Source organism: Eriocheir sinensis, chromosome 57 (genome assembly GCF_024679095.1).
Source record: "Eriocheir sinensis breed Jianghai 21 chromosome 57, ASM2467909v1, whole genome shotgun sequence".
NCBI lineage: Eukaryota > Metazoa > Arthropoda > Malacostraca > Decapoda > Varunidae > Eriocheir > Eriocheir sinensis.
Genome location: NC_066565.1, coordinates 5124880 through 5151176, shown reverse-complemented (window position 1 = coordinate 5151176; position 26297 = coordinate 5124880). Strand labels below are relative to the sequence as shown.

Here is a 26297-nt window from a genome sequence, read left to right as displayed (position 1 = left end):
GTTGTAGTAATATTTCAGAGATCTCATTCAATCCTCAGCTTGTTAATGGATGTTACTGTGGCATATGGCAGCGAAATACTTACTCGGAATTGATGATGGAAAAGAAAGAATGAGATGTAACAAGTTGTAGTAATATTTCAGAGATCTCATTCAATCCTCAGCTTGTTAATGGTTACTGTGGATATCTTATACAACAGCGAAATATTTACTCGGAACTGATGTCATTGGAATAGAAAGGAGATGTAACAAGTTGTAATATTTTAAAGAGACGTCATTGCTTACTGTGGGAACTTATAGAACATACGGCAGGCAAATGTTTACATGGAATGGATGTTTCGGGAATAGAGAGAATGTGATGAGTGTTATAGAAAATGGAGAAATGTAAAATGTATAAAATAGATTGCAGTAATATTTCATCATTCCTCAGTGTGGGAACTTATAGAACATACGGCAGCTAGTTGTTTAAATAGAATGGACTTTTTTTTCTTTACAACAAAGGAGACAGCTCAATGGCAGAAAAAAAAGGAAACAATAATGAAAAAAAAGCCCGCTACTCGCTGCTCCTAAAAAGAATCCGAAGAGGTGGTCGAAAGAGAGGTCAATTTCGGGAGGAGAGGTGAGGAGAATGAGTGCTATAGAGAACGGAGAAACGGAAAATGAAAAAAATAGATGTTACTCTGGGATACATCAGCAAAATATTGACGTGGAATGGATGGCGTGGGAACAGAAAGAATGAGGCGAATGTTACGGAAAATGAGAAATGGATGTTACTATACTCCCGGCAGCTAAACAGTTACGACTTTTACGTATTTCATTTTTTTTCTTTCTTTTTTTTTTACAGTGAAGGTATCATAAAAACTGCTCCCACAAAACTTAATATAAGCTTAACATCGCATCCCACATAAGCTTACTAAGTTAGGGGTTCGGTTCGCTCAGAAATAAGCAAACCTGTGAAGTAAGAAATGTGTTGGATCGCTTACAACATCACGTATGTTCTCCGCTTAACGCATAATATAAACTTGGTTCAAAGGAAAAGTAACGTCTATAGTTTATTCTTGCATGGAACATAAGGGAAATGAGATCAAACTATAGTATACCATTGAGATGTTCAGAAAGTTCACTAAAATGAGTCGTAAGAAAATATGCAAAATCGTCACCTTCGTAAATAAACCACCTAAGTCACTATTTTCTACTTTACAGGAAATCAGAAAAGAACTGTCATTATCTCATTTGGCTTAAGATTTAGATAGCAATGAAAAGGCCAATTCTAAAACACTCAAACTCTCAATGACGAAGGCAACTTTACAGAAACAGGCATCACATGTTGAAAAATTGATGTAGACAAAAACAACCTAACCTAACCTAACCTAACCCTGAATGACGAAGACAACTATACTAATATGGGCGTCATGTTGAAAAATTGATGTAGACAAAAACAACCTAACCTAACCTAACCTAACCCTGAACGACAAAGACAACTATACTAATATGGGCGTCATGTTGAAAAATTGATGTAGACAAAAACAACCAAACCTAACCTAACCCTGAATGACGAAAGGAACTATACTAATATGGGCGTCATGTTGAAAAATTGATGTAGACAAAAACAACCTAACCTAACCTAACCCTGAATGACAAAGGGAACTACACAAAAATGGGCATCACATGTTGAAAAATTGATGTAGACAAAAACAACCTAACCTAACCTAACCCAACCCTCAATGACGAAGGGAACTATACAGAAACGGGCGTCACATGTTGAAAAATTGATGTAGACAAAAACAACCTAACCTAACCTAACCTAACCCTGAATGACGAAGACAACTATACTAATATGGGCGTCATGTTGAAAAATTGATGTAGACAAAAACCTGGAAATCGCTGAAAATTGACTAAGGTGATTATTCTATGAGGGTGACGAAATACATATATGATGCGAAGAAAATGTGCATAATAATAAGGTGCAATGTTGTAAGCATAATATAAAGAGTCATACATAATCAACTGCTATAGTGTGTGAAGGGAGGTGAAGGTCCGAGGTGAAGGTCCATAGAACTGTATTTTGTAGTGCAGAAGTTTATGATCTTTTGTAGGACATCTATGTAGAAAGGTTGTGAGCTAATATGATCTTTTGTAGGACATCTATGTAGAAAGGTTGTGAGCTAATGTCTGCAAAATCTGCCGTCATAATAACTGTATTTTGTAGTGCAGAAGTTTATGATCTTTTGTAGGACATCTATGTAGAAAGGTTGTGAGCTAATGTTTGCAAAATCTGCCGTCATAATAACTGTATTTTGTAGTGCAGAAGTTTATGATCTTTTGTAGGACATCTATGTAGAAAGGTTGTGAGCTAATGTCTGCAAAATCTGCCGTCATAATAACTGTATTTTGTAGTGCAGAAGTTTATGATCTTTTGTAGGACATCTATGTAGAAAGGTTGTGAGCTAATGTCTGCAAAATCTGCCGTCATAATAACTGTATTTTGTAGTGCAGAAGTTTATGATCTTTTGTAGGACATCTATGAAGAAAGGTTGTGAGCTAATGTCTGCAAAATCTGCCGTCATAATATCCATGTAAGTTAAGCAGAGAGAGAGAGAGAGAGAGAGAGAGATGAAGGCAAGAATATGAACCATCTAATGCATAATAAAGTACTGTATGTGTATTGAGCCCAAGGAGGTTGTAAACAGTATTATGGCTGTGATAGATTATGAAACGGTGAGCTGCTACAGAAAATGGATGTTTAAGAATAGCCTATTATTTACAGGAAGTTTTGAGTATATTCAGTAGGTTGTGTTGTCAGTAAGAGAAGGTTCTACTGAAATGGTGAAAACAATGAATTTTCTTGTCTCAAGTTATTTAATTGCACAATGGAAGTGTGGTTTGATTTTATGTGTTGTAACGAGACTTGTAAATATGCAAAGTAGCTACCGTACACTTGAAATGTGAAGTTTATATACAGGGAAATCATGCACAATAGCAACTGAGGAAAAAAATGAATAGGCTCAAAGTTAAGGAAATGTATAAGAGGGAATGTGCAGTGAAGAAAAAGGAAAAGGCAAAATGGATTAAGGAAATACACCTAACAGTTTGGATGAAGCTAGAAGCATATACTTAGTTCATTCTTGTATTGCAATCAGTAAGAAATAATACAAGATACAGCTGAATCATGTAATGTAGTGAGAGGGAAGCGTAGAAGAGAACTGATGGTAATTAAATAGGATATAAAACAATAATTTGGGTGAATCAGAAGGATTTATTTTCATCCAGCAATGGCCATAAGTAGTAGCCGACTCCTGCTTTGATTTATTTTTGATAATTGATTTGTTTCTTTTTGTGTGCACCACATCTTGTGACATGAAACTATTCTTTAAATACATCTTGCACAAAGAGATGGTGTTTGATTCACCCGATGCATGCAGAGAGAGAGAGAGAGAGAGAGAGAGAGAGACTAAACAGTGCCTCTGGTAATACACAGAATCATGGGATATCGCTGTGATGACTGTATCAAGTCAATGGTTACACTATGAGACTGCATCAAAGTCTATTATGTGCATAGTCCGTAAATGCCAACCCCGGCTAATGAAAATGTGGCAAACTACCCAGAGTGGAGGATGCATGGGGCACCCACGAAGCTCATGACGAGGGATCGCGTTGCTGGATCCCGCCATAAGGTCCTTAGGATGGGAAGGGGGCCTGCACGGAGAACAAGAAGTCTAGAGGGTTACTCTGTAGTAGGATCCCGAAGCATTTGACAAGGCTTTTCGTGTGAGTGTTGGGCATATCCAGGGGCATGCACGCAGTTTCATGACCCTGGTGGTAGTTTGACCTTCTGTACCATGAACCTAAAAATGAAACCCTTAGAAATCGATTAACCCCCTTTTTTGTCCTTTGGAAATAGTTGGCGTGAGTGCATGGTGGAAGCAATTGATGGAGGTCTGCTGGAAGGGGCCACTGCATGGTTTGACGTCGTAGGAATTGGGTAACGCCATTTATGACATTCATGATAGAGAAGCCAATAGAGGGTGTGAGGAAGTTATGGTAAAGGTAAAGTTTGGGGCATATGCTATAGCTGCGGTTAGCCTCATATGTTCACCTCCGTTACACTCATCACCCAATTTGAGCCTGTGGAGGAAATTTGGACTCATCACCCAGGACCAGTGTGTCATCGGATTACCACATTTTACTCTCCCCAGGTACCCATTTATCGACCATGCAGTTCGAAAGGAAAAATGAACCCCTGGATGGACAGTGTGCCGACTCCCCGGGGCAAGGATTCGAACCAGGCCCGTGGATTCGTAGGTGGGCTTGCTGACAACTTCACCACAGAGGCATATGAGGATTGGTGATAAGGGTGTGAGGGTAAGTAAGACAGCATATATGTTGTGGTAGAGGTTTGTATGAGTCAATTTAACCATTCGATTTCTCTTCCCTGTCCTTGTTCAGCGTGACGTCAGTGATGATGTATGAGGATAAAGGAAAGGAACATTAACAGCATTGGAAAGGAAACAAAGACATGGTCGAATAAACAAACAACAGGCTTAGAAATTACTACACAGAAATGAAGGATGTAAAGAGGAAAATATATTGTATAGGCAAGGCGACTGTTCTCCAGAGTTTATCTATTATTTATATCTATTTACTTACTGATTGAGGTTTAGATGAGTCCACCCTTCAATTTCTCTTCATTGTTCATTTATCGTGACGTCAATAATGATGAGGATGAAGGAAAGGAACATTAGCAGCATAGGAAAGGAAACAAAGACATGGTCGAATAAACAAACTATAGGCTTAGACATTACTACACAGAAATGAAGGATGTAAAGAGGAAAATATATTGTATAGGCAAGGTGACATGTTCTCCAGAGTTTATCTATTATTTATATCTATTTGCTTAATGATTGAGGTTTAGATGAGTCCACCCTTCAATTTCTCGTCCTTGTTCATTTATCGTGACGTCAGTGATGATGAAGGAAAGGAACATTAGCAGCATAAGAAAGGAAACAAAGACATGGTTGAATAAACAAACAACAGGCTTAGAAATTACTACACAGAAAGGAAGGATGTAAAGAGGAAAACATGTACATAGGTGGCAAATGCACATCTCATGCATATACATTTTTAAGGCAAGGCGACATGTTCTCCAGTGTTTATCCATTATTTATTATTTATTTGCGATTGAGGTGTGATGAAAGACATTGTGATAGAGGTTTAGATGAGTCCACCCTTCAATTTCTCTTCCTTGTTCATTTATCGTGACGTCAGTAATGATGATGATGAAGGTAAAGAACATTAGCAGCATAAGAAAAGAAACAAAGGCAAGAGTAAGAAGTCAAAAGGCTTAGAAAAGAGGAAAATAGTGTCGGTGGAATCAATCAATCAAATACGCTTCGATTTATATACATTTTTAGGGCAAGGCGACATGTTCTCCAGTGTTTATCTATTATTTATTATTTATTTTCTTATTGACTGACTGATTAATGTAGGTCAGACCGAAAATCAAAACAACTGGAACCGAGTGAAAGTAAAGTGAAATCCTGTTGTTATTGTTGTTGTATAATGACGAAAGCCAAACACAACCTACTCCCCTTCCACTATAGGGTGAATATACGGACCCTTAGATAATGTTTACGTAGCCTAGATGGTTAAGCAAGACATGGGGAGATAAATATAGCGGTGACCGTGGAGTGCGTGACCGTCCCGCGCGTGAGACTGTCCCGGCAGAGGCACAAGATGGCAATGGGCGGGTGGGGCGTGTCGCTGAGGGCAGGTAATATTCACACTGTAACTCTGTATTTACGCATCTCATGATAATTTCTATACTGTTAATTAACTTATGAAGCATTGGTCTTTGGCTGAGTGTTAAATGTTCGGCGTGGAGTGTCGTGAGAAGCTGGGAATAGTAACATTGCTTGCACCGTGTCAGAATCGGGGTTATGAAACGATGGAGAGATGAATTTTAATCCTACATTGATCAGTCAGTAAGCAAATGAATAATAGAGAAACACTGGAAAACATGTCGCCTTGCCTTAAAAATGCATATATATGCATGAGAAGTGTTTGCCACCTACATTATTTTCCTCATTTGTGTAGTAATTTCTAAGCCTATTATTTACCTATTATGACCTGTTATTTACGCACCTTATAATAATTTATATATTATTAATTAACTTATGAAGCATTGGTCTTTGGCTGAGTGTTAAATGTTCGGCGTGGAGTGGCGTGAGAAGCTGGGAATAGTAACATTGCTTGCACCGTGTCTAAAAGTAGGTTATGAAACTTGATGGAAAGATGAATTTTAATCCGAGTCTCCGCGCCGGGTGTACGTGCGGCCCGGCGTGTGCGGGGCCATGGCCATCCACCACATGACTAGGCCTGGAGGGGAGGGCATGGTGGTAGGCGGCCGACGTTATGTACATCTTAAAACTTACACGTACACCGATGACTGCCTGGGTCGTCATCGGCTTCTGAGGCTCGGACGTATTGATGTATTTAGTCATGGGGATATATATTTCAAGGTAAAGATTATGTAGGCTTCCAAGGGCCGTCATGAGTTGGGTGACAAGGTGACGCTGGCCGGTGGTGGGCCGTAGATTAGGCCTATCACTGCATACCTGTTAATCATCATTTTCTGCTGTATTATTGGTGTAAATACAATACATTCTACATCACTGGAAAGCTACATTATGAAGTCAGGAAATTTACTCTAGCTTGAGCAGTTTTTTTATAGATTTTTTTAAGGTGAACTACAGTTTTTGCACTCCACTCATATCTTTGTATACTATTTTCCATATATTGTGTTTTACAAAGTATGATGAAATACAATTACTAAGGCTCACAATGACATCACCTCTTTAGAATGGTTAATAACCACCGGTACAAAAAGTGACAGAACTAAAGCATCTCTATGTGATTGGTCGCACACATCCCCAGTTGAAGGCACGCGCAGCTCCTGTCTTTTTTAAACACCTCAGACATGAAAGGGTTGAATGGTCACACATTTATGTAGTGAGTGAGTGTTGTGTTGATGCGGTCAGCTGTGTGGTTATTATGGTATGGTGTAGAGGCTGAGACTTATCAGAGGAATCAGTCTTAAACGTTTTCATCTAAACAATCATGTTCATATTTTCCAACTCTCCCATTTTGCATGTCATGTGTTTTTTGCTCTAGTCAGTCTAGTGTATGCAAACTGTCATATTACCCCAATGAGCAAGAGAAGTCTTTTTACCCAAATAAACATAAAACACCTAATGATCCCTGATTGCAAACTCTCCCCATTGTTCATTGGCCATAAAGAGATTTCTTGTTACATCAATGATACCTCAGCGTATACCAATATAAACATCTTTTAACCCTTATGAGACCCCACTGTACTTGTTATATTAATAAGACCCCACTGTACCCCAATTTAAAAGTCTTTTTACCCCATTTGTAGACACCTTTTACCCCAATGAATATTTGAGTTCAGTTTGCAATTAGGGATCATTGGGGTGCAAATGATATGTCTTGTTCTATGGGGTAGCATTGGTTTAAAAAAAAAAAAAAAAAAAAAACTAATTGGGGTAAAAAGACATTGGAGTACATTTGAAGTGAAAAGATGTGCCTCCAAGTGAGTGTTGTGTTGACATGGTGACCACACAGCTGTTTAGTTATGGTGGCTTAGTGCAGAGTAAAAATTACCTCAAGAATCAGTTTTGAGTGTATTCCTCTAAACATTCATGTCCATATTTTCCTAGATCTACCATACTGCATGAGACTTGGATCATACTGAAGTTTTTTTGTATTGGTATGATTGGTATTTCCTTTACTGGAGTGCCAAAGAGAACCCTATGATGTAGGGCCTCTTGAAGTCAGTATCCACATCTCCGGACCATTAATTACATAAAAGCATTTATTTTAGGGGAAGTTTTGTTAAGGATAATTTGACTGACCCGAGTAGTCTTTCTGGGACACTGACTATTAATTTATTTTTATAGTATACTTTCCCACATTGATGTATTGCAGTGAGTGACCCCTCAGTCAACAAAAATAGGTATGACCTTCACACACAACAGATAAGAATGGAGGTAGGCAATAGAATCAGGTTTTATCTGGTTATATGTGGGAGTCTTTAATTGGAAAACTGCCACCAATACTCTAGATCAAATTTATCACATAATCCTTTTCATTGTATTGTATTCCCTACAAAGTTTACTAATTTATCACATAATCCTTTTCATTGTATTGTATTCCCTACAAAGTTTACTACCTAAAACAGCAATACCCTTCAAATCTATTTACTTCTTCAACATAGATTATGCAGAGTCAAAGATTAAAGCTATCCAGGAAAAGTGTGGAGGCAGGAAATGAATCATGCTGTGGACTTTTGTGTTACTTGGTTGAATGCACGTAAGCCAAGTGGGAGGCGTGTGTTGGGGGGACTAGTCGTGGGGGAGACAGGTGTGGCCAGCCAAGTACTGAGTGTGCAGTGCTGGGTCCAGGGGTCCAGGGGGAGAGATTAGAGTGTGTAAAGAAGAGATAAGAAAGTGTTTGTATCAATGAATCATGATAACAATGTTTGACAACTGATAAACTATAGCTTATTGTCAAGAGGCAGACACATTATATACTCAGATAAGTGTTACTGATTGATCCCCAGCATGGTGCATTATCTCATTTCCTGTGTATCCCAACTTGGTAAAACACACACACACACACACACACAGTACACACACACACACACACACACACAGTACCCATAAATTGACGATAAAAAGCACTTGCTCATGTCGGGAGGGTACCTGCTGGCAATTACTAGTCCAACACATGATCATTCCATGGTGAATTACACACACTGAGGAAGGGAAGATGCTTGAGAGACATAAAGAAATATAGAGGTTTGGAACAGACTAAGTGAAGATGTAGTATCGGCGAGGAGTGTGCAAAGCTTTAAGGAAAAGTTGGATAAATGTAGATATGGAGACGAGACCACACGAGTGTAAAGCCCAGGCCCTGTAAAACTACAACTAGGTAAATACACACACACACACACACACACACACACACACACAGACTAAACCGAAAGAAACAATAGAAAGACTGAGAGACGGGAATGTGGAAGTCAATGACCCTAAAGGTATGGCAGAGTTATTAAATAGAAAATTCCAGCAAGTCTTTACCAAAGAAACAATCTTTATTGCGCCACAAGAGAATAAAATAGAAGTTCATATGGAAGAGATTATGGTAAACAAAGAAGAGATCCATAAATTACTGGGAGAACTAGAAGAGGGAAAAGCAGTAGGACCGGATGGAGTTTCTGGGTATATTTTAAAAAAATGTAGAGATGAATTAATTGTTCCAATATACGACATCATTAGATGTTCAGTAGCAACAGGTACGGTGCCCAATGAGTGGAGAAGGGCTGAAGTGGTCCCCATATATAAAAGTGGAAGGAAAGATGAACCTTCAAACTACAGACCCATATCCCTGACAAGTGTTTTGTGCAAAATATGTGAGAAAATAATAAAGAAGCAGTGGACTAAATTTCTAGAAGAGCATAAGTTAATTACCAGCAAACAATATGGATTTCAAAATGGCCGATCATGTGTTACAAACTTACTCAGTTTTACTCAAGAGTGACAGACAGAACTCAGGAAAGGGATGGATGGGTTGATTGTATTTATCTAGATTTGAAAAAGGCCTTTGACAAAGTTCCACATACAAGACTATTATGGAAACTGGAAAATAAAGGAGGATTGAAAGGAAATATGAAAAAATGGATGGCAAGCTACCTAATGGGAAGGGAGATGAGAACTGTGGTCAAGGACATAAAATCAGAATGGAGAAATGGAGAAAGCGGAGTACCACAGGGTTCAGTATTAGCACCGATAATCTTCCTGGTATATGTAAATGACATGGCTGAAGGAGTTAATAGCTACATAAACCTGTTTGCTGATGACGCTAAATTACAAAAACATATAAGAAACAAAGAAGATTGTGAAATATTGCAAGAAGACCTATACAAAATTTGGAAATGGAGTATGGATTGGGAGATGGAATTTAATGTGAAAAAATGTCATGTTATGGAAATGGGTAAAAGTGAAACAAGACCAATCTGGATATACAAAATGGGAAATGGTGAAACATTAAAAAAAGTGCATGAAGAGAGAGACCTGGGAGTAGTGATGAGGGATGATAATCAACCAGAGAGTCATATAAATCGGATCTTTAGAGACACATATAACTTGGTGAGAAATATTGGAGTAGCATTTAGCTACATGGACAAGGACATGATGAGAAGGCTAATCACTACCATGATTAGACCAAAATTAGAATATGCAGAGGTAGTGTGGTCCCCATAAGAAGAAGCATATAAAGAAACTAGAAAGAATACAGAGGATGGCATCAAAATGGTCCCAGAGTTGGAGGATTAATATACGAGGAAAGATTAAAGGAAATGAACTTAACAACACTGGAACAAAGAAGAAAGGGAGAAATAATCCAAATTTATAAATTATTAAACAAAATAGATGAAGTAGATAATGAAGAACTGCTACTAACAGAAGGAAACATAAGCAGAAATACAAGAGGACACAGTAAAAAATTGAGAAAGGGGAGATGCTTGAGAGACACTAAGAAGTATAGCTTCCCGCAAAGAAATGTAGAGGTTTGGAACAGTCTGAGCGAGGATACAGTATCAGCGAGGAGTGTGCAAAGCTTTAAAGATAAGTTGGATAAATGCAGACACGGAGACGGGACCACACGAGCATAATGCCCAGGCCCTGTAAAACTACAACTAGGTAAAACTAGGTAAATACACACACACACAGATGTAATTAAGTTTAGGTTCCCCAATGTAAACATCATCAGCTGGAATAATTGGGAGGAAGAAAGAGCAAGAGTGAAGAAAGCAATGTTAGATAGAAACAGATATGGGGATAGGATAGTGAGGCTTATCTCAAATCCTGTATTATTCATCTAGATAACCGTAGCTCTATAAACACACACATACATAAACAAACAGATAGGCAGACAAAGTGTTTTCCAGAGGTGGGATTGTGCCTGTCACTGGATCAACACAACTCCGGGCCAGTCATTGTTTACTCTCTCAAGCCGAACAAGGCTGAGTCTTTTTCTTTTCATTTAATCTCCATATTTTCCCTTATGCAGTTTGACAGAAGGCTGAGAGTGTGGCTCATACTTGCTCAGGTGTATGAGAACATGAAAAAAATGCAATGTCATGAAAATATATGAATGGTGAATAATGCCAGCCAAGAGAAGGTTCACCAAACAGTTGACTTTGTGTACTCTCAACTTAGCACACTAGTAAGGGGAGGACCAGTCTATTACCCATTGAGTCTGGCCTTTTTTCAAACTATCCATTTCTATGTCTTTCCTGTCTTCAAACTATCCATTTCTATGTGTCTTTCCTGTCAAAACTCAACTTTCCATCCTCCATTGTGACAACTGGGTGACTGACTCAGGAGATTGTAAGAAGATTGTGAGAAGGAGTTGAGAGGTGATGGCCTGAGCTACAACCTGACACTGTAGGAAGTAGGTTTGGACTGTGTTAGGAAGGGGACAGTAGGGGGTGTCTCAGCTTGTGGGTTAATGCTGTATGTCTAAAAGGTACCCAAGTAGTCTTTAGGGCAAGAATGACTCATCACTCTCTTATTAACTTTTACTGTTAGCACTCATGACCAGAGATGTGCTGGCAGTAGGGTAATACCTTTCTTTTAAGCTTGAGGGATTACCTACAAAGTCATCTGCACTAGGATTCTTTTACCAATATTTTTTTATAAAAGTATCCAATGGTAAAAAATAAAATATACAAATAGGTTAATAAGTAAATAAATAAAAGCTCATCTAAGTACTGCTCCATAAAGACAAACAGTTCAATGTTTCTTTACTCAAGTCTCGCTGCTTGCAATTGGATTTTGTCTCTTGGTTCTGATGTCCATTAATGCCGAGTCCTTCCTACAACTTGAACTCTTTCTGGGAGGGAGTATCAAGGCACCTCTCCATCCAAAGCTTACCTCTCTCTTGGCCACTTGGTTAGCACACTCAGCTCACAACCGAGAGAGCTCGGGTTCGATTCCCTTGCGGAGTGGAAAAATTTGGACGGCTTTTCCGATACCCTACGCCCCTGTCCACCCAACAGTGAATGGGTACCAGGTATTAATCGGGGGTTGTGTCCCATCTCCTGGGTTCTGTTCCCTTCTTCTATAATTCCTTCCCCTTCTGTCTCTCTCCAGCATATGACCACAGATGTTGTGCCCACTAAACCAAACTTTCCAACTTCCTGGCCACTCCTTCTGTTTGTTTGTGTAGGAACAGCGATTAGCAGGCTTTTAATTTTTTCTGTGCTTATAGTCTTTGAGCTGTTTCTTTTACTATGAAAAATTAAGTCATTAGTAAACTGTAGTGATAAATTATTCAGCAGTGTATGCCAGTAACTTTCCATTAATCTTGAGGCATTACCTGTAAGATATCCTGTGTTCTGGCGTGTTTCTTTAGCCCAATCCCAGTGCTTGTGAGTTTGTCTGTTGGTTTTGAGATATTTGTTGATACTGAATCCACTAATCAAGCAATCAGTAGCAAATGATTGTGATAAATTCATGAAAATACCTTGGTTCCTGAGCTTGGGACGTCGAGATTATTTTATTTATTATTATTTTAGGTGCTGCCTATAGCGCTGGTAGGTTCTCTTGAGGGGCCGCTCGGATGACCCCAGTCCGTTAGTGGCGCAGGCGAATTTTATTTATAGTTGCTGCTGTGATGTATGACTTGCACCAGACACCTTAGAAAAATAGACATCAAGACAAGTAGAACAGATCAAAGAAGCTTATTTCAACACACACCTGACCTCCTTAGAAAAATAGACATCAAGGGAAGTAGAGTGTATCAGAGAAGCTTATTCCAACACACACCTGACCTCTTCCTCCTCTTCCTTTCCAGCACGACGGGTGTGTGGCGCCGGGCGGGTGTGGCGGGGATGTGGGGGCAGCGTGGTGATGCGGAGGTGGTGCTCCTCAGCCACACCGCGCATCACCACACACTACTCGGTGGTGCCCAGGGAGACCGACCCTCGCTGGGCTGGTGAGTGTGTCTGTGTGAGGGTATGTGGGGCTGTGACTGTGTGCTGAAAATGGTGGAGGATTTAAAGGAAAGAAAAGCAATAGGACCAAATGGAGTATCAGGAGGTACTGTAAAGGAATGTAGGCAAACACTGATCAAAGCAATGTACGATTTATTTGAGTGTTCACTAATAAAAGCAGGAGAGAATAATAGAAGCAGTTTTTACTGAGGTGTCTCTTATTGCATGAAAACACCCACTAACACCCACACTCACACACAGTAAGAGGACACAGCATGAAGTTGATGAAAGGAAGGTGCTTAAATAATGTCAAATAATTAAGTTTTCCGTACAGAGCGGTGGATGCCTGGAATATATTAAGGGAAGATGTTGTGACGGTAAAGTGTCAAAAAGCTAAAGGAAAGACTGGACAATTATAGATATGGGGACAGAACCACACAAGTCTAGCTCAGGGCCATTATACTACAACTAGGTAAATACACACACACACATATTCACTAACATACTCACATCCGCACGCACACAGAGGTGGATATGGAGAGGTATGCGGATGAGGCTGATGTGGTGGTGGTGGGCGGTGGACCGGCGGGTCTGAGCGCATCCATCCGCCTCATGCAGCTGGCCAGGGACGCCGGCAAGGAGTTGAGGGTCATGTTGGTCGAGAAGTCAGCTGATATAGGTGAGTGGGCCCAGTGTGTTGCTGTTTATATCTTGTTGTTTTCTTCTATTTCTTCTTCTTCCTCTTCTTGTTCTTATGCCTCTTGCTCTATTCTTGTTCTTTTTCTTCCTCTTCTTTGTCGCGTCCTCAACCTCCTGTAGTTTTCATTGGCTTTTTATAGTTGTATTTTATCATAGTTTATCATAGTTTTATTAGTGTTGGTTTTATCACACTTAATTTTAAGCTCATATCGTTTTATAAGATAATTAATTTGTATTAAATTCAGCGCCAAATGACCCTGAAGTTGTGGCACCAAGACAGACCGCCCTAATAATCCTCCTCCTCTTCTTTGTCTTCTTATTATTATTTCCTTCTTCTGGTTCTTGTTCTTCCCCATTTTGTTGTTTTTCTGCTTCTTGTTTTTTCTTCTGCTTTCTTCTTCTTCTTTGTCATCTTACTCTTTATGTTCACGTTTTTGTTTTTCTGTTTGTCCTTGTTCTTCTTCTTCATTTTCTTCATTTCCTTTTTTATTGTGCACCTTTGAGCTTCCTTCTTTCCTGTAAAAAATAAAAAAATAAATCCATTCTTCCCTTTTCATGTATCACCCTATCCCTTACACACTCCCACAACACCTTTCCTCTTAACACATCCCTACCTCATCTCCTGCAGGCGGGCACATCCTCTCCGGGGCATGTCTGGAGCCGCGTGCCCTCGAGGAGCTGTTCCCGGACTGGCAGGAACGCGGGGCGCCCCTCCAAACCCCTGTCAAGAAGGATGTGTTCAGCTACCTCACGGAGAAGGGCCGCATCAACATACCCATCCTGCCTGGTGAGTGTGTGGAGGAGGAGGAGGAGGAGGTGATGGTGAAGTAGGAAGTGAAGAAGGAAGAGTAGAAGTTTAAGAAGAAGGAGGAGGAATAGGAGTAAGAACTGAAGAAAGAGGAAGAGAAGAAATAGAAGAGGAAGGAGGAAGACGAGAAAGAGAGGAAAAGAGTAGGATTTTAGGGAGGAGGAGGAGGAGCAGGAGTAAGAAGTGAAGGACTAGAAAGAGAAGTAGGAAGGAAAAATGGAAGAGGAGGAGAAAGAGAGAGGAAGAGGAAGACTTTAAGGAGGAGGAGGAAGATCAGAAGAAGCGAAGGACTAGAAAGAAAAGAAGTAGGAAGCAAAGAAGGCAGAGGAGGAGAAAGAGAGAGGAAGAGGAAGACTTTAAGGAGGAGGAGGAAGATCAGAAGAAGCGAAGGACTAGAAAGAAAAGAAGTAGGAAGCAAAGAAGGAAGAGAGAGGAAGAGGAGGAGGAGGAGGAGGAGGTGAAGATGAAAAATGAAACTCACCCCACACCCTTCACCCCAATCTCCTCTCCCCTTACCCCTCACCCCTACCCCCTTTACTCCTCACCATCATCCTTTACCCTTCACCCCACACCCTTCATCCCTACTCCACCTTTACTCTTTCCCTGCTGGCCTTTCCCCTTTCCCCCTCACTCTTCACCTCTTAACCTCACCTCTCATCCATACTCCCTAACCCTTCACTCCTATCTCCTTATCCATCACCCTTCACTCTCTAACCTTTCACCCCTATCCCTACACCCCTTACCCCTCACCCTCACCCCATAGGTATGCCAATGCACAACCACGGTAACTACATCGTACGCATGGGCCATGTGGTGCGGTGGCTGGGGGAGCAGGCGGAGGAGCTGGGCGTGGAGGTGTACCCCGGGACGCCCGCCGCGGAGGTGCTCTACCGGGAGGACGGCTCAGTGGCGGGTGTGGCTACGGGTGACGTGGGTGTGGCCAAGGATGGCTCCCCGAAGGTATGTGTGAGGGGGAGGAGGAGGGAGTGGATGTGAGTGGATGAGTGCTCTGGCTAAGGTTTATTTTTATTTATTTTTATTTTTATGCTTTCTTCATTTTTTTTCTTGGTTTTGTTCTTCCTCTTGTTCTTGTTTTTGTTCTTGTTTTTGTTCATGTTCTTCTTTCCTTTCCTTCTCTTCCCTTTGTTTTCCTTTCCATTCCCTGTTATTCCAAGGGGCTTCGTGGTGCAGTGGTTAGCACACTCGACTCATAACCGAGAGAGCCTGGGTTCGATTCCCGGGCGGAGTGGAAAAATTTGGGCAGCTTTTCCGATACCCTACGCCCCTGTCCACCCAGCAGTGAATGGGTACCAGGTATTAATCGGGGGTTGTGTCCCGTCTCCTGGGGTCTGTTCCCTTCTCCTATAATTCCTTCCCCTCCTGTCTCTCTCCAGCATATAACCACAGATGTTGCGCCGACTAAACCAAACTTCTGCTTGTTTTACTTGTCCTTGTTCTTATTTTTTATTCTTCTTGTTCGTCATCTTCATTACTTTCTATAGTGTGTGCCTTTGAGATTCTTCCTTTCCTGTAAAAAAAGTCCATTCTTACTTTGCTTTTCATGTATCACCCTATCCATGGTCTGTCTTCCTCAGCATTGAAAACAACCATACCCTTATCACCCCCTTATTTGTAGGGGTTAGGGGACACAGACCCTTGTGAATAGAGAATTTCTGAGAATGTTCGGGGTGTCCTGCCAAAACAAACTTCTGGACCTGCAAAAGAAACAGCAATTTTACATATAAACTGTACCTGATAAAGCATTTGTGTTACCTGAAAGCAGTCTGAAATATCTTAAATAGCATCATTCATCAGCTATAGTACTTAATATTAACTGTAGTGCTGTAAGTTACATAAACTCCTTAACCCGGTAGCAGCGACGGGCCAAATTTGTGGTTTTACCGTGTAGCAGCGACGGGCCAAATTTGTGCCATGATATAACCCCCCAAAAATGATACATAATCTGATGACAAATGTTTTGATATATATTATGAAATGGTTTGTGTGAGGGGTGATTTTTGCACGGGGCACAGAGCTGCGGGCCAAGTGTACCATCTTTGATTATGAACCCCTCCCCAGCTACCCTAACCTTCCCTAACTCCCCCTCTCTCCCCCCACAGGATGCCTTTGCACGGGGCATGGAGCTGCGGGCCAAGTGTACCATCTTCGCCGAGGGATGTCACGGCCACCTCGCCAAGCAGCTGTACACCAAGTTCAACCTCCGCCAGAACTGTGAACCCCAGACCTACGGGATTGGCCTCAAGGAGCTGTGGGAGGTGCTGCCGGAGAACCACAAGCCAGGGACCATTGAGCACACCGTCGGCTGGCCGCTGGACAAGTATGGACGTGTTACGCTTTGTTTACTCTTTCTTTACTGGCTGTCTCTTCTTCAGTCATCTTCCTTTTTTTTTGCTTTTATTTAATGTTTCATCTTGTTTTCCTCCTTCCTTTCTTCCTCCTTTCTTCTGTCCTGTGTTTGCTCTTATTTACTCTTCCTTTATCCTCTGTTCCTCTTCCTCCTTTCTTCCTTTTATCTTCATTTTCTTTGACTTTATTTTATGTTTTGTCTTGTTTTCCTCCTTCCTTTCTTCCTCCTTTCTTCTATCCTGTGTTTTCTTTCCTCTTATTTACTTTTTCTTTGTCCTCTGTTCCTCTTCCTCCTTTCTTCTATTCTTTATTTCCTTTTCTCTTTTATATTCTTCCTTTATCCTCTGTTTCCTTTTCTTTCTTCCTTTCTTTCTTCTATTCTTTATTTTCTTTGCTCTTTTATATTCTTCCTTTATCCTCTGTTTCCTTTTCTTTCTTCCTTTCTTCCTCCTTTCTTTCTTCTATTCTTTATTTTCTTTGCCCTTTTATATTCTTCCTTTATCCTCTGTTTCCTTTTCTTTCTTCCTTTCTTCCTCCTTTCTTCTATTCTTTATTTTCTTTGCCCTTTTATATTCTTCCTTTATCATCTTGTTTCCTTTTCTTTCTCCCTTTCTTTCTTCTATTCTTTATTTTCTTTGCCCTTTTATATTCTTCCTTTATCATCTTGTTTCCTTTTCTTTCTTCCTTTCTTTCTTCTATTCTTTATTTTCTTTGCCCTTTTATATTCTTCCTTTATCATCTGTTTCATCTTCTTTTTTCCATTCTTCCTTTTATCCTCCATTTTCTTTGCCTCGATTCCTTTATTCCTTCTATCTTGTTTCCTCGTACATTATTCCCCTTCTTCTTTGCCTTTATTTACTCTCCCTTTATCATCTATTTCCTCTACCTCCTTCCTTCCTTTTTTTCCTTCCTTTTATCCTCCGTTTTATAACACAGACTCTCTTTACTCTTTCCTCCATTCTACTCTATTCTTTACTCTCGTCGCTTTCACCGTCATTTTCTCTTTCTTTGCATCTCAGGTGTTTGGGGACTGCTGAACAGGTGGCTTATTGGTCTGCATTCATCCCTTTCTACCTGCTTCATCTCATATACTACTACTACTACTACTACTTATACCCCATCCCTTTCCCTCCCACAGAAACACATACGGGGGCTCCTTCCTCTACCACCTGGATTCGGATGGGCAGCCAATGGTGTCACTGGGTTTCGTCATAGGGCTGGACTACACCAACCCCTACCTCAGCCCCTTCCAGGAGTTCCAGCGCTTCAAACTCCACCCCTCCGTTGCTTCCACACTGCGCGGGGGAACAAGGTGGGTGGAACAGGGCTTAGGAGAGGTGGGTGAGGGGATGGAGTAGTGGCTAGCTCATCCCTATACTGTCCAAGTCCCTTCTGCAAGAGTCAACCAGCATCTTCATTCTTTCATCCCTTTTGCTGGTAAACTTTGGAACTGTCTTTTTTCATCTGTATTTCCTCCTGCCTTTGAGGGGATGGAGTGGTGGCTAGCTCATCCCTATACTGTCCAAGTCCCTTTTGCAAGACTCGACCAGCATCTTCATTCTTTCATCCCTTTTGCTGGTAAATTTTGGAATAGCTTTCTTTCATCTGTATTTCCTCCTGCCTATGACTTGTACTCTTTCTGAAGGGGAGTATCAAGACACCTGAAATTGATCTTCTCTCCTGGCCACTTGTTTTGTTGTGGTTTTGCTGAATCAGTGCTCAATGGGCTTTTGTTTTCCTATTTGTTATGCCCTCGAGCTGCTTCCATTGCTGTAAAAAAACTCAATTATTAGTTTTCATTTGTTCAGCATCATATGACCGACCACAGGTATTGCTACACTGCCATGTCTACACTTAATCAACTGACAATTATTAGTTTTCATTTGTTCAGCGTCATATGACCGACCACAGGTATTGCTACACTGCCATGTCTACACTTAATCAACTGACCCCCAGGATTTCATACGGAGCTCGGGCCTTGAACGAGGGAGGGCTCCAGTGCATCCCCAAGCTCACCTTCCCCGGGGGCTGCCTGGTGGGGTGCTCGCCGGGCTTCATGAACGTCCCCAAGATCAAGGGCACTCACAACGCCATGAAGAGTGCCATGTTAGCCGCCGAGAGCATATTTGAGGCACTGGCTGACGAGAAGAATGAGGAGGCAGAGTGTGAGTAAATAAAGGGAAAAAAGAATGGGCAAAAGAAATTAAAAGAGAGTATGGACACAATATAAACTTGCTCAACACCAGTCTCCTCCTCCTCCTCTCCTTTGGTTGCATTTCATATTCAGTTTGGTCAAGGTCACACAAGGACACACAGCAGGAATGACCCTTAACCCGGCAGCAGCGACGGACCAAATTTGTGGCTTTACGTGTAGCAGCGATGGGCCAGATTTGTGCCATGATATAAACCCCCCAAAATAGATGATGCATAAACTGATCACTAATGCTTTGATATATATTAAGAAATGGTTTGTGTGAGTGATGATTTTTTCTCATTTTTCTCGCTTAGAGGGACCATTAAGAAACATGATCCCCGCTGCTACTGGGTTAACATACCATCCTCCTCTTCCTCTACTCCTGTACAATTATGCTTAGGTCTCACAAGGATACACAGCAGGAATAACCCTTAACACACCATCCTCCTCTTCCTCTATTCCTGTACAATTATGCTAAGGTCACACAAGGATACACAGCACAAATGACCCCAAGCACTCATATGTCCAACCCCACAAGGGAAAAGAAGGACATTAACCCCTCCACTACAATTGGCACAGATTTCGCCTTCACTGGGAGCCTGGTAACATATACTCCCAGGTCTTTCTCTGCCTCTGTGATGGATAGTGGAGTGTTTCCCATGTGGTATTGGTGTGCTGGATATCCCTTCACTGGTAGCCTGGTAACATACACTCCCAGGTCTTTCTCTGTCTCTGTGGTGGATAGTGGAGTGTTTCCCATGTGGTATTGGTGTGCTGGATATCCCCTCCCAAGGTGCATCACTACATATATCTTCATTGAATTGTAGCAGCCACTTTTTGTTCCTCTCCTGTAGCTTGGTGATGTCTTCTTGTAGGAAATCTGCATCCAAGGGGTTTAATGAGAAGGAAAAGATAGGATAAGAATGACCCTAAATACACTGCCTTCTCTCATTAGGGGTGGTCAGCTTGGTGATGTCTTCTTGTAGGAAATCTGCATCCAAGGGGTTTAATGAGAAGGAAAAGATAGGATAAGAATGACCCTAAACACACTGCCTCCTCCTCTCATCAGGGGTGGATCCGGTGAGCTACGAGAACACGCTGCGGGAGTCCTGGGTCTGGAAGGAGCTACACGCTGTCCGCAACGTCCGCCCTTCCTTCCACAACCCTCTCGGCCTGTATGGTGGACTCATGTATACTGGACTCTTCTATGTCATCGGCCGCGGCAAAGAACCTTGGACTCTGAAACATGGAGGTGAGTGGCAGAGAGGAGGTGCAGAACATGCTGTCTCTGTCCCTCTAGATGTTGATAGAGTATTAGTTGTTTGTTCCTGTCATAGAGATTAAAAACAGAAGTCATGTCTTTATAGGAAATGGATGAGGAAAGGAGGTAAAGATGAGGAGGAGGAGGAGAGAAATGAGGAAGAGGTGAAAAGGGAGAGGAGGAGGAAGAGGAAAGGAGAGAGAGGAAGAGGGAAGGAAAGTGGAATGGAGGAGGAGGAAAGAGGAAGAGGAAGAAGTGAAGAGAGAAGAGGAAGATGAAAGGAGAGAGAGGTGTGAAGGAGGAAGAAAGAGAGGAAGAGGAAGAGGTAAAGAGAGAGAGGAGGAAGAGGAAAGGAGAGAGAGGAATAGAGAAGGAGGAAAGAGAGGAAGAGGAAGAGGTGAAGAGAGAGAGGAGGAAGATGAAAGGAGAGAGAGAAGAGAAAAGGGAGAGGAAGAGGAGGAGGAGGAGGGAAAGAGGGAGAAAGGAAAGGTTGGATTATTTATTTTATTTTATTTATTTATTTTTTGTCATTGAACCCACACAAAGGAAAGGTTGGCCTATTTATTTTATTTTATTTATATATTTATTTATTATTATTATATTTATTTATTTTATTTATTTATTTATTTTTTATTTTATTTATTTATTTATTTATTTTATTTATTTTATTTATTTATTTATTTATTTATTTATTTTTTTTTTATTATTATTTTTTTTTTTTGAACCCACACTCTCCTCACCCCACAGTCAAGGACGCAGAAAGGCTCCAACCAGCGAAAGAGGCCAAGCCAATCTCATACCCTAGACCAGACGGCGAGATTAGCTTTGACCTCCTCAGCTCGGTGGCTTTAACCGGGACCAACCACGACCACGATCAGCCTGCACACCTCACCCTGAAGAACGACGCAGTGCCGGTGGAGCGTAACTATGGGGTGTACGACGGCCCCGAGGGAAGGTTCTGCCCTGCCGGTGAGTATTAGGGCGGTGGTGGTGGTGGTGAAAAGGGGTGGTTAGGAAAGATGGTGGTGGTGATGGTGTTTGAAAGAGGTTGTGTATGGAGGTGATAGTGGTGATGGTAATAAAAAGGAGTGGTGTTGGTGGTGATGATGTATGAAAGGTGGAGATGGTGTGAAGGGGGATTTATGGAGGTGGTGTTGGTGGTACAGGTAACTCTTGATTTACGTGAGTATTGTGTCCTTGAAGAGGTCGCATAAATCAAAAACAATGTAAATCAAACAAGAGGTAGGTTTGTACCTTTATTGCCTACTGTATCACTCTGACTCCCCTCCCTCTCGTGGTTCCTCCTCTGGTTGCCCTTCCCCTCGTGGTAGCACAGCAGCGAGGGTGTTGTTGTTGTTGAGTAGCGTGGCAGCGTGGGTACTGTATTGTTGTTCAAGTGGCACGCGGGAAGAACTGAGCTCAGCTGTGTGGCCGCGGCGCCGTGTGAGTCCAGTTGTATGAGACATCTGGTGGCCACTCCATAAAATATCACGTATAAGTGAAAAAACGTGTAAATTAAACATTTATTTGGATTTTGGACCCTGCATTATTTAAAAAACACGTAAACCAAACTCGCGTAAATCAAGTTACCTGTACCTGATGATGATGATGTTCCTCGTCTCCGCCACAGGTGTGTATGAGTACGTGCCACTGGAGACCGGTGATGGCGTGCGGCTGCAAATCAACGCACAGAACTGTATCCATTGTAAGACCTGCGACATCAAGTGCCCATCGCAGAACATCAACTGGGTGGTGCCTGAAGCCGGGGGGGGACCTGCGTACGACGGCATGTGAGCTGTGGTTTGCTGGGGTGTCCTGGCTGCCTGGTGCTGCTGGTAGGTGGGTAGCCGTGTTCACTGTGTTGTAGTGTACTGGGTCTGTCATCCTCATAGCGTCCTGTCTGTTTCTATATTTGTCCATCCTTCCTTTTAATTTGTCTACATTCCTCCTTGAATCGCATCTTCCTTTAGTCCATTCCAAGTGCGTGTGGATCTGAGCAGAGCGTTGTATGTCTTCTTGTTTTTCTTCTTTCCGTCTAAGAGCATGTTAAGCACATCTAAGAGATTAACTAAAACAAGTCATTTGAAGACTTGCATTATGTATCAGCAGCGATCACAAAGTGTTCACTATTTCCATGTCAACTTCAGGTGCATAAGCATGTCACATACTGTGAATTATTTACAAATGAATGCTTCTTTCTACAAAAATCAGATAATAAAAATATGAAATAGGTAATAAAAGCTGGATCATACAGCTGCTCAGCTGATGCTCATAAATGAAGACACTATGCCAACTGCATCAAGGCAGTGTTTGCTGTTTTCTTCTTCAGCTCTAAAGTTGGCGAAAAAGATTATACTACTGTGAATTATTTATGTATTTGAACCCATTACATACTGTATTTACATGCAAATGTAAGGCCACAGTGTGGCTGCTTAACAGCATGAGGCAAGAAACAAATATGTCCAGCACACGTGCGGCCACCCAGCGGGTGTTGCAGACATTGGCTGTGGGACGGAAACTATTCTATTTTAGTTCCCGGATTTGAGCAGGCATGTCTAACAATTGCTGGACCTTGAATTTTGTCCAGGAAATCCAGTATCATGGAAATTGAGGGTGGAGTGTATACATTTTTAACCATGATGTTGTTATGGTTGAGAATGATTGAAGACTGCAGCATGTGCCCACCTCATCCTGTCTAAAGAAAGAGTTTAAAGGTAATGGAACAAGATGAGTATAGCTTTTGGAAGGCTTGCTAGGATGGATGATAGTATGAATGCTTCCTACTCTTTCTGGTATGACCCATTAAGCTCCTAGTGTAAGGGACAGAGGTCATTTTCACCACCCACCTTAACTAAAGTCTAAAGATAATGGGTAAGCATATTGATGATGGTGTATAGCTGATGATAATGGTGGTGGTGGTGGTGGTATCAGTGATGATGATGATGGTGCTGACAGCAGTATCTAATTCTGTCCTCCTTCACCCTATCCATTCACAGAGTCTACCAGCGAAGGTTTGCAAGGGCGCAGGGAGCAGTCTCTTGTGTGTCGTTGTCTCATAAGTTACTGCAATCCACCCCCTTCACTTCTCAGCCCCACAGTCTGCCACAGCGTGTACATAGTATAATTTATGAAAGTGTATATTTATATTTTATATGAAGAGATTGTACAGCAGTGTCATGTTTGATGCAGTATTCGTCGAGTATGTGTACCCTAAAGAAGATAGTTTTATATGCAGTACCCCTCACCTGCTTGCTTCAGATTTAAACTGTTGGCAATGATTTTGTTCTTTTATTGATGCCCTGCAGTGGTGGTTACAAAAAGTTTGGGGGGGACAATGGGGTGGGTGGCGAGCAAAGCGAGCCTGTTCAGCTGGGAGGTCTGGGGTGAACCCCCCCAGAAAATTTTGAAATTTGAGCTTTTTTTAGGAGCACTGTGATGCCTAATATGGGCAGTAAACTAAATAATATGGGTGGTTTAACATTAAGCATCTGTATATATCATATATATATATATATATATATATATATATATATATATATATATATATATATATATATATATATATATATATATATATATATATATATATATATATATATATATATATATATATATATATATATATATATATATATATATATATATATATATATATATATATATATATATATATATATATATATATATATATATATATATATATATATATATATATATATATATATATATATATATATATATATATATATATATATATATATATATATATATATATATATATATATATATATATATATATATATATATATATATATATATATATATATATATATATATATATATATATATATATATATATATATATATATATATATATATAATTAAATCCCTTGCCCTTCCCAGATATACGGTAATAATAATAATAATAATAATAATAATAATAATAATAATAATAATAATAATAATAAGTAATAATTTTTCATTGTTAAAATAGAGTAAATATATATGCTACAGGATATATAAAGGTGCTATGTATGTTTACCTTATATTGAGATGCATAGCTTCTGCATACATAGTTTGGTGATTACTCATCAGAGCACTAGACATTCATAGAAATTAAAAGTATGAAACTGTGGGGCTCCCCATGGTCCCCTGGTAGAGTCTGCGCCTTGCTCTCCGTCGGGGTGCTAGAGCGTATAGGTTCAAGACCTGCCCGGTGCCATGGGAGTGGAGAGGTGGGCTCTTTCCGACACCCTCAGCCCCGTTGTTGGGCCTCCTCCTTGAAAGAATTGGGCATCTCTCTACCAGCCGTCTGGGGGGTTGCGCGGCATGCACCGCCTTCGGATCCTCCCTTGGGCCGGGTATATCCCCAACGAAATACCCCCCCCCCAAAAAAAAAAAAAATGTATGACACCGTTCAGCAAAGGGAGGCAATAGCTATCTATATTCAGGCAGGCAATCCTTTTGTCTCCCTTTTTAACAAAAAAAAAGACCAAAATATTTATTATTTTTAGGGGGGCAGATCGAGTATAGGGGAGAGCGGTGATGATTCCGCCACTTTTTAGAAAAATATTTTTAGAAAAAAAAGTTCAAGAAGTAGCGTAATTTTGTTGACCTCAAAATGTTCCGCCATCATTTGGCTCTTTAAGCTGCTAATATGACACTCGTAGCTATTTCCAGTTTTCAGATGTAGGTGATGAAAGACAAACTTCTAAATCGTCCGTACCATCCCCACCCGTGGTGATGGTTCGGCCAGGGAGGTGTACGGTACGGACACTCGTACGTAATACTCGCCATAATATTAATATAACTTAAGTTTGGTTGGCTAATAAACAAGATTATATCTACTACAAAACATTTGTATAAGGACAAAAGTATCCTCTCAATATTTATAAGGGAAAAAAATAAAAGGAGAACTACAAGAAATATCTCAAAAATTTTGGTATTATGGCTTCCTTCTCTTCTCACAAGCATATAATACCTGAATATAAATCAACCAAATTAACCTTTTTATAACCGTTGCAACACCTATAATGTTTATTTTGATATAAATTTAATAATAATCTTGAAAAAATCAACCGTCCGAATCATCACGACTCTATGAAAAGCAAATGTGTGGTCACACTCCTTTTCCGTCACCGAAATAATTTACATCTCGCTAATTGGCACGTTTTTGAAGCGAGAGCTTACGATACACCTGCATGAAAATATTACATACGAGATGCAAAAAAACATAAAATCGGACTTGCATCGAAAAGAACAGCTCTGAGGGCGTGGTTGTCCCCTTGTGGGCCAAGGCAACAAAGTTTTGCATATTCACACAAAATCTCGAGGCACTCGCATATGCCACTCAGTCCCATACACTTTACAATAAGTGCTATGGCCGGACCATCCCACTGTCCGAATCATCACCGCTCTCCCCTACTGTGTCCCCCCCCCCCCCCCCCCGTGAGTTACGTACGCCCCTGACCAAACGCATGTATATTCATTATTAACGATTGGTTATAATTAAAAGAATTAATAATGGTAATATTACAACCATGGCCACCAATAAACTTTAAAAAATCCGATCTAGCATATACAGAGTACAATGGGAGTACATTCTTGTGCACATATACTTATTTCTTCCACATACTTCCGATAAACCAATAAATGGCTACAACAAAATATTAAATTTTAACGCCACTCTGCCGGCAACACTCGAGTGCAATGTTGCCCGCCATGCAGTTGTCAAGTATATGTTTACGTTTTCTTTTCACAAATAACGCCATCAGTGTCAGATTCAGGACATTCATAAGGGCTCATGTACTAGAAAATGCCAAACCTGAGTGTGGAAAACGCGTAGCAAGAGGAAATAAACGGGGTAGTAAAGTCGTGGTGGGTACCTGCTGTAACA

General features: G+C 40.8%; 1 protein-coding gene across 2 annotated transcripts; it reads left to right on the top strand.

The window, feature by feature from the left end:
• The first annotated feature begins 5635 nt into the window (after positions 1-5635).
• Positions 5636-23679, top strand: LOC126984700 (electron transfer flavoprotein-ubiquinone oxidoreductase, mitochondrial-like). Of its 2 annotated transcripts, none has more exons than XM_050838595.1 (12): positions 5636-5767; positions 12934-13074; positions 13599-13751; positions 14400-14558; positions 15343-15539; positions 16700-16917; positions 18085-18258; positions 18903-19111; positions 20210-20392; positions 21149-21370; positions 22032-22236; positions 23398-23679. In XM_050838595.1, exons 1-11 carry the CDS (start codon positions 5731-5733, stop codon positions 22193-22195), a joined length of 1857 nt encoding a protein of 618 aa, XP_050694552.1. In that variant the 5' UTR covers positions 5636-5730; the 3' UTR covers positions 22196-22236; positions 23398-23679. The 2 variants fall into 2 exon arrangements, with proteins under 2 accessions (XP_050694552.1, XP_050694551.1); XM_050838594.1 differs by having other exon boundaries at positions 22032-22240.
• The last annotated feature ends 2618 nt before the right edge of the window (positions 23680-26297 follow it).

Excerpts from the sequence above, each read along its gene's own strand:
- LOC126984700 (XM_050838595.1), top strand. The coding sequence starts at position 5,731 with ATGGCAATGGGCGGGTGGGGCGTGTCGCTGAGGGCAG. Across the intron at positions 13,752-14,399 it reads CGAGAAGTCAGCTGATATAG|GCGGGCACATCCTCTCCGGG; the intron begins GTGAGTGGGCCC and ends CATCTCCTGCAG. Across the intron at positions 20,393-21,148 it reads TTGGACTCTGAAACATGGAG|TCAAGGACGCAGAAAGGCTC; the intron begins GTGAGTGGCAGA and ends CTCACCCCACAG.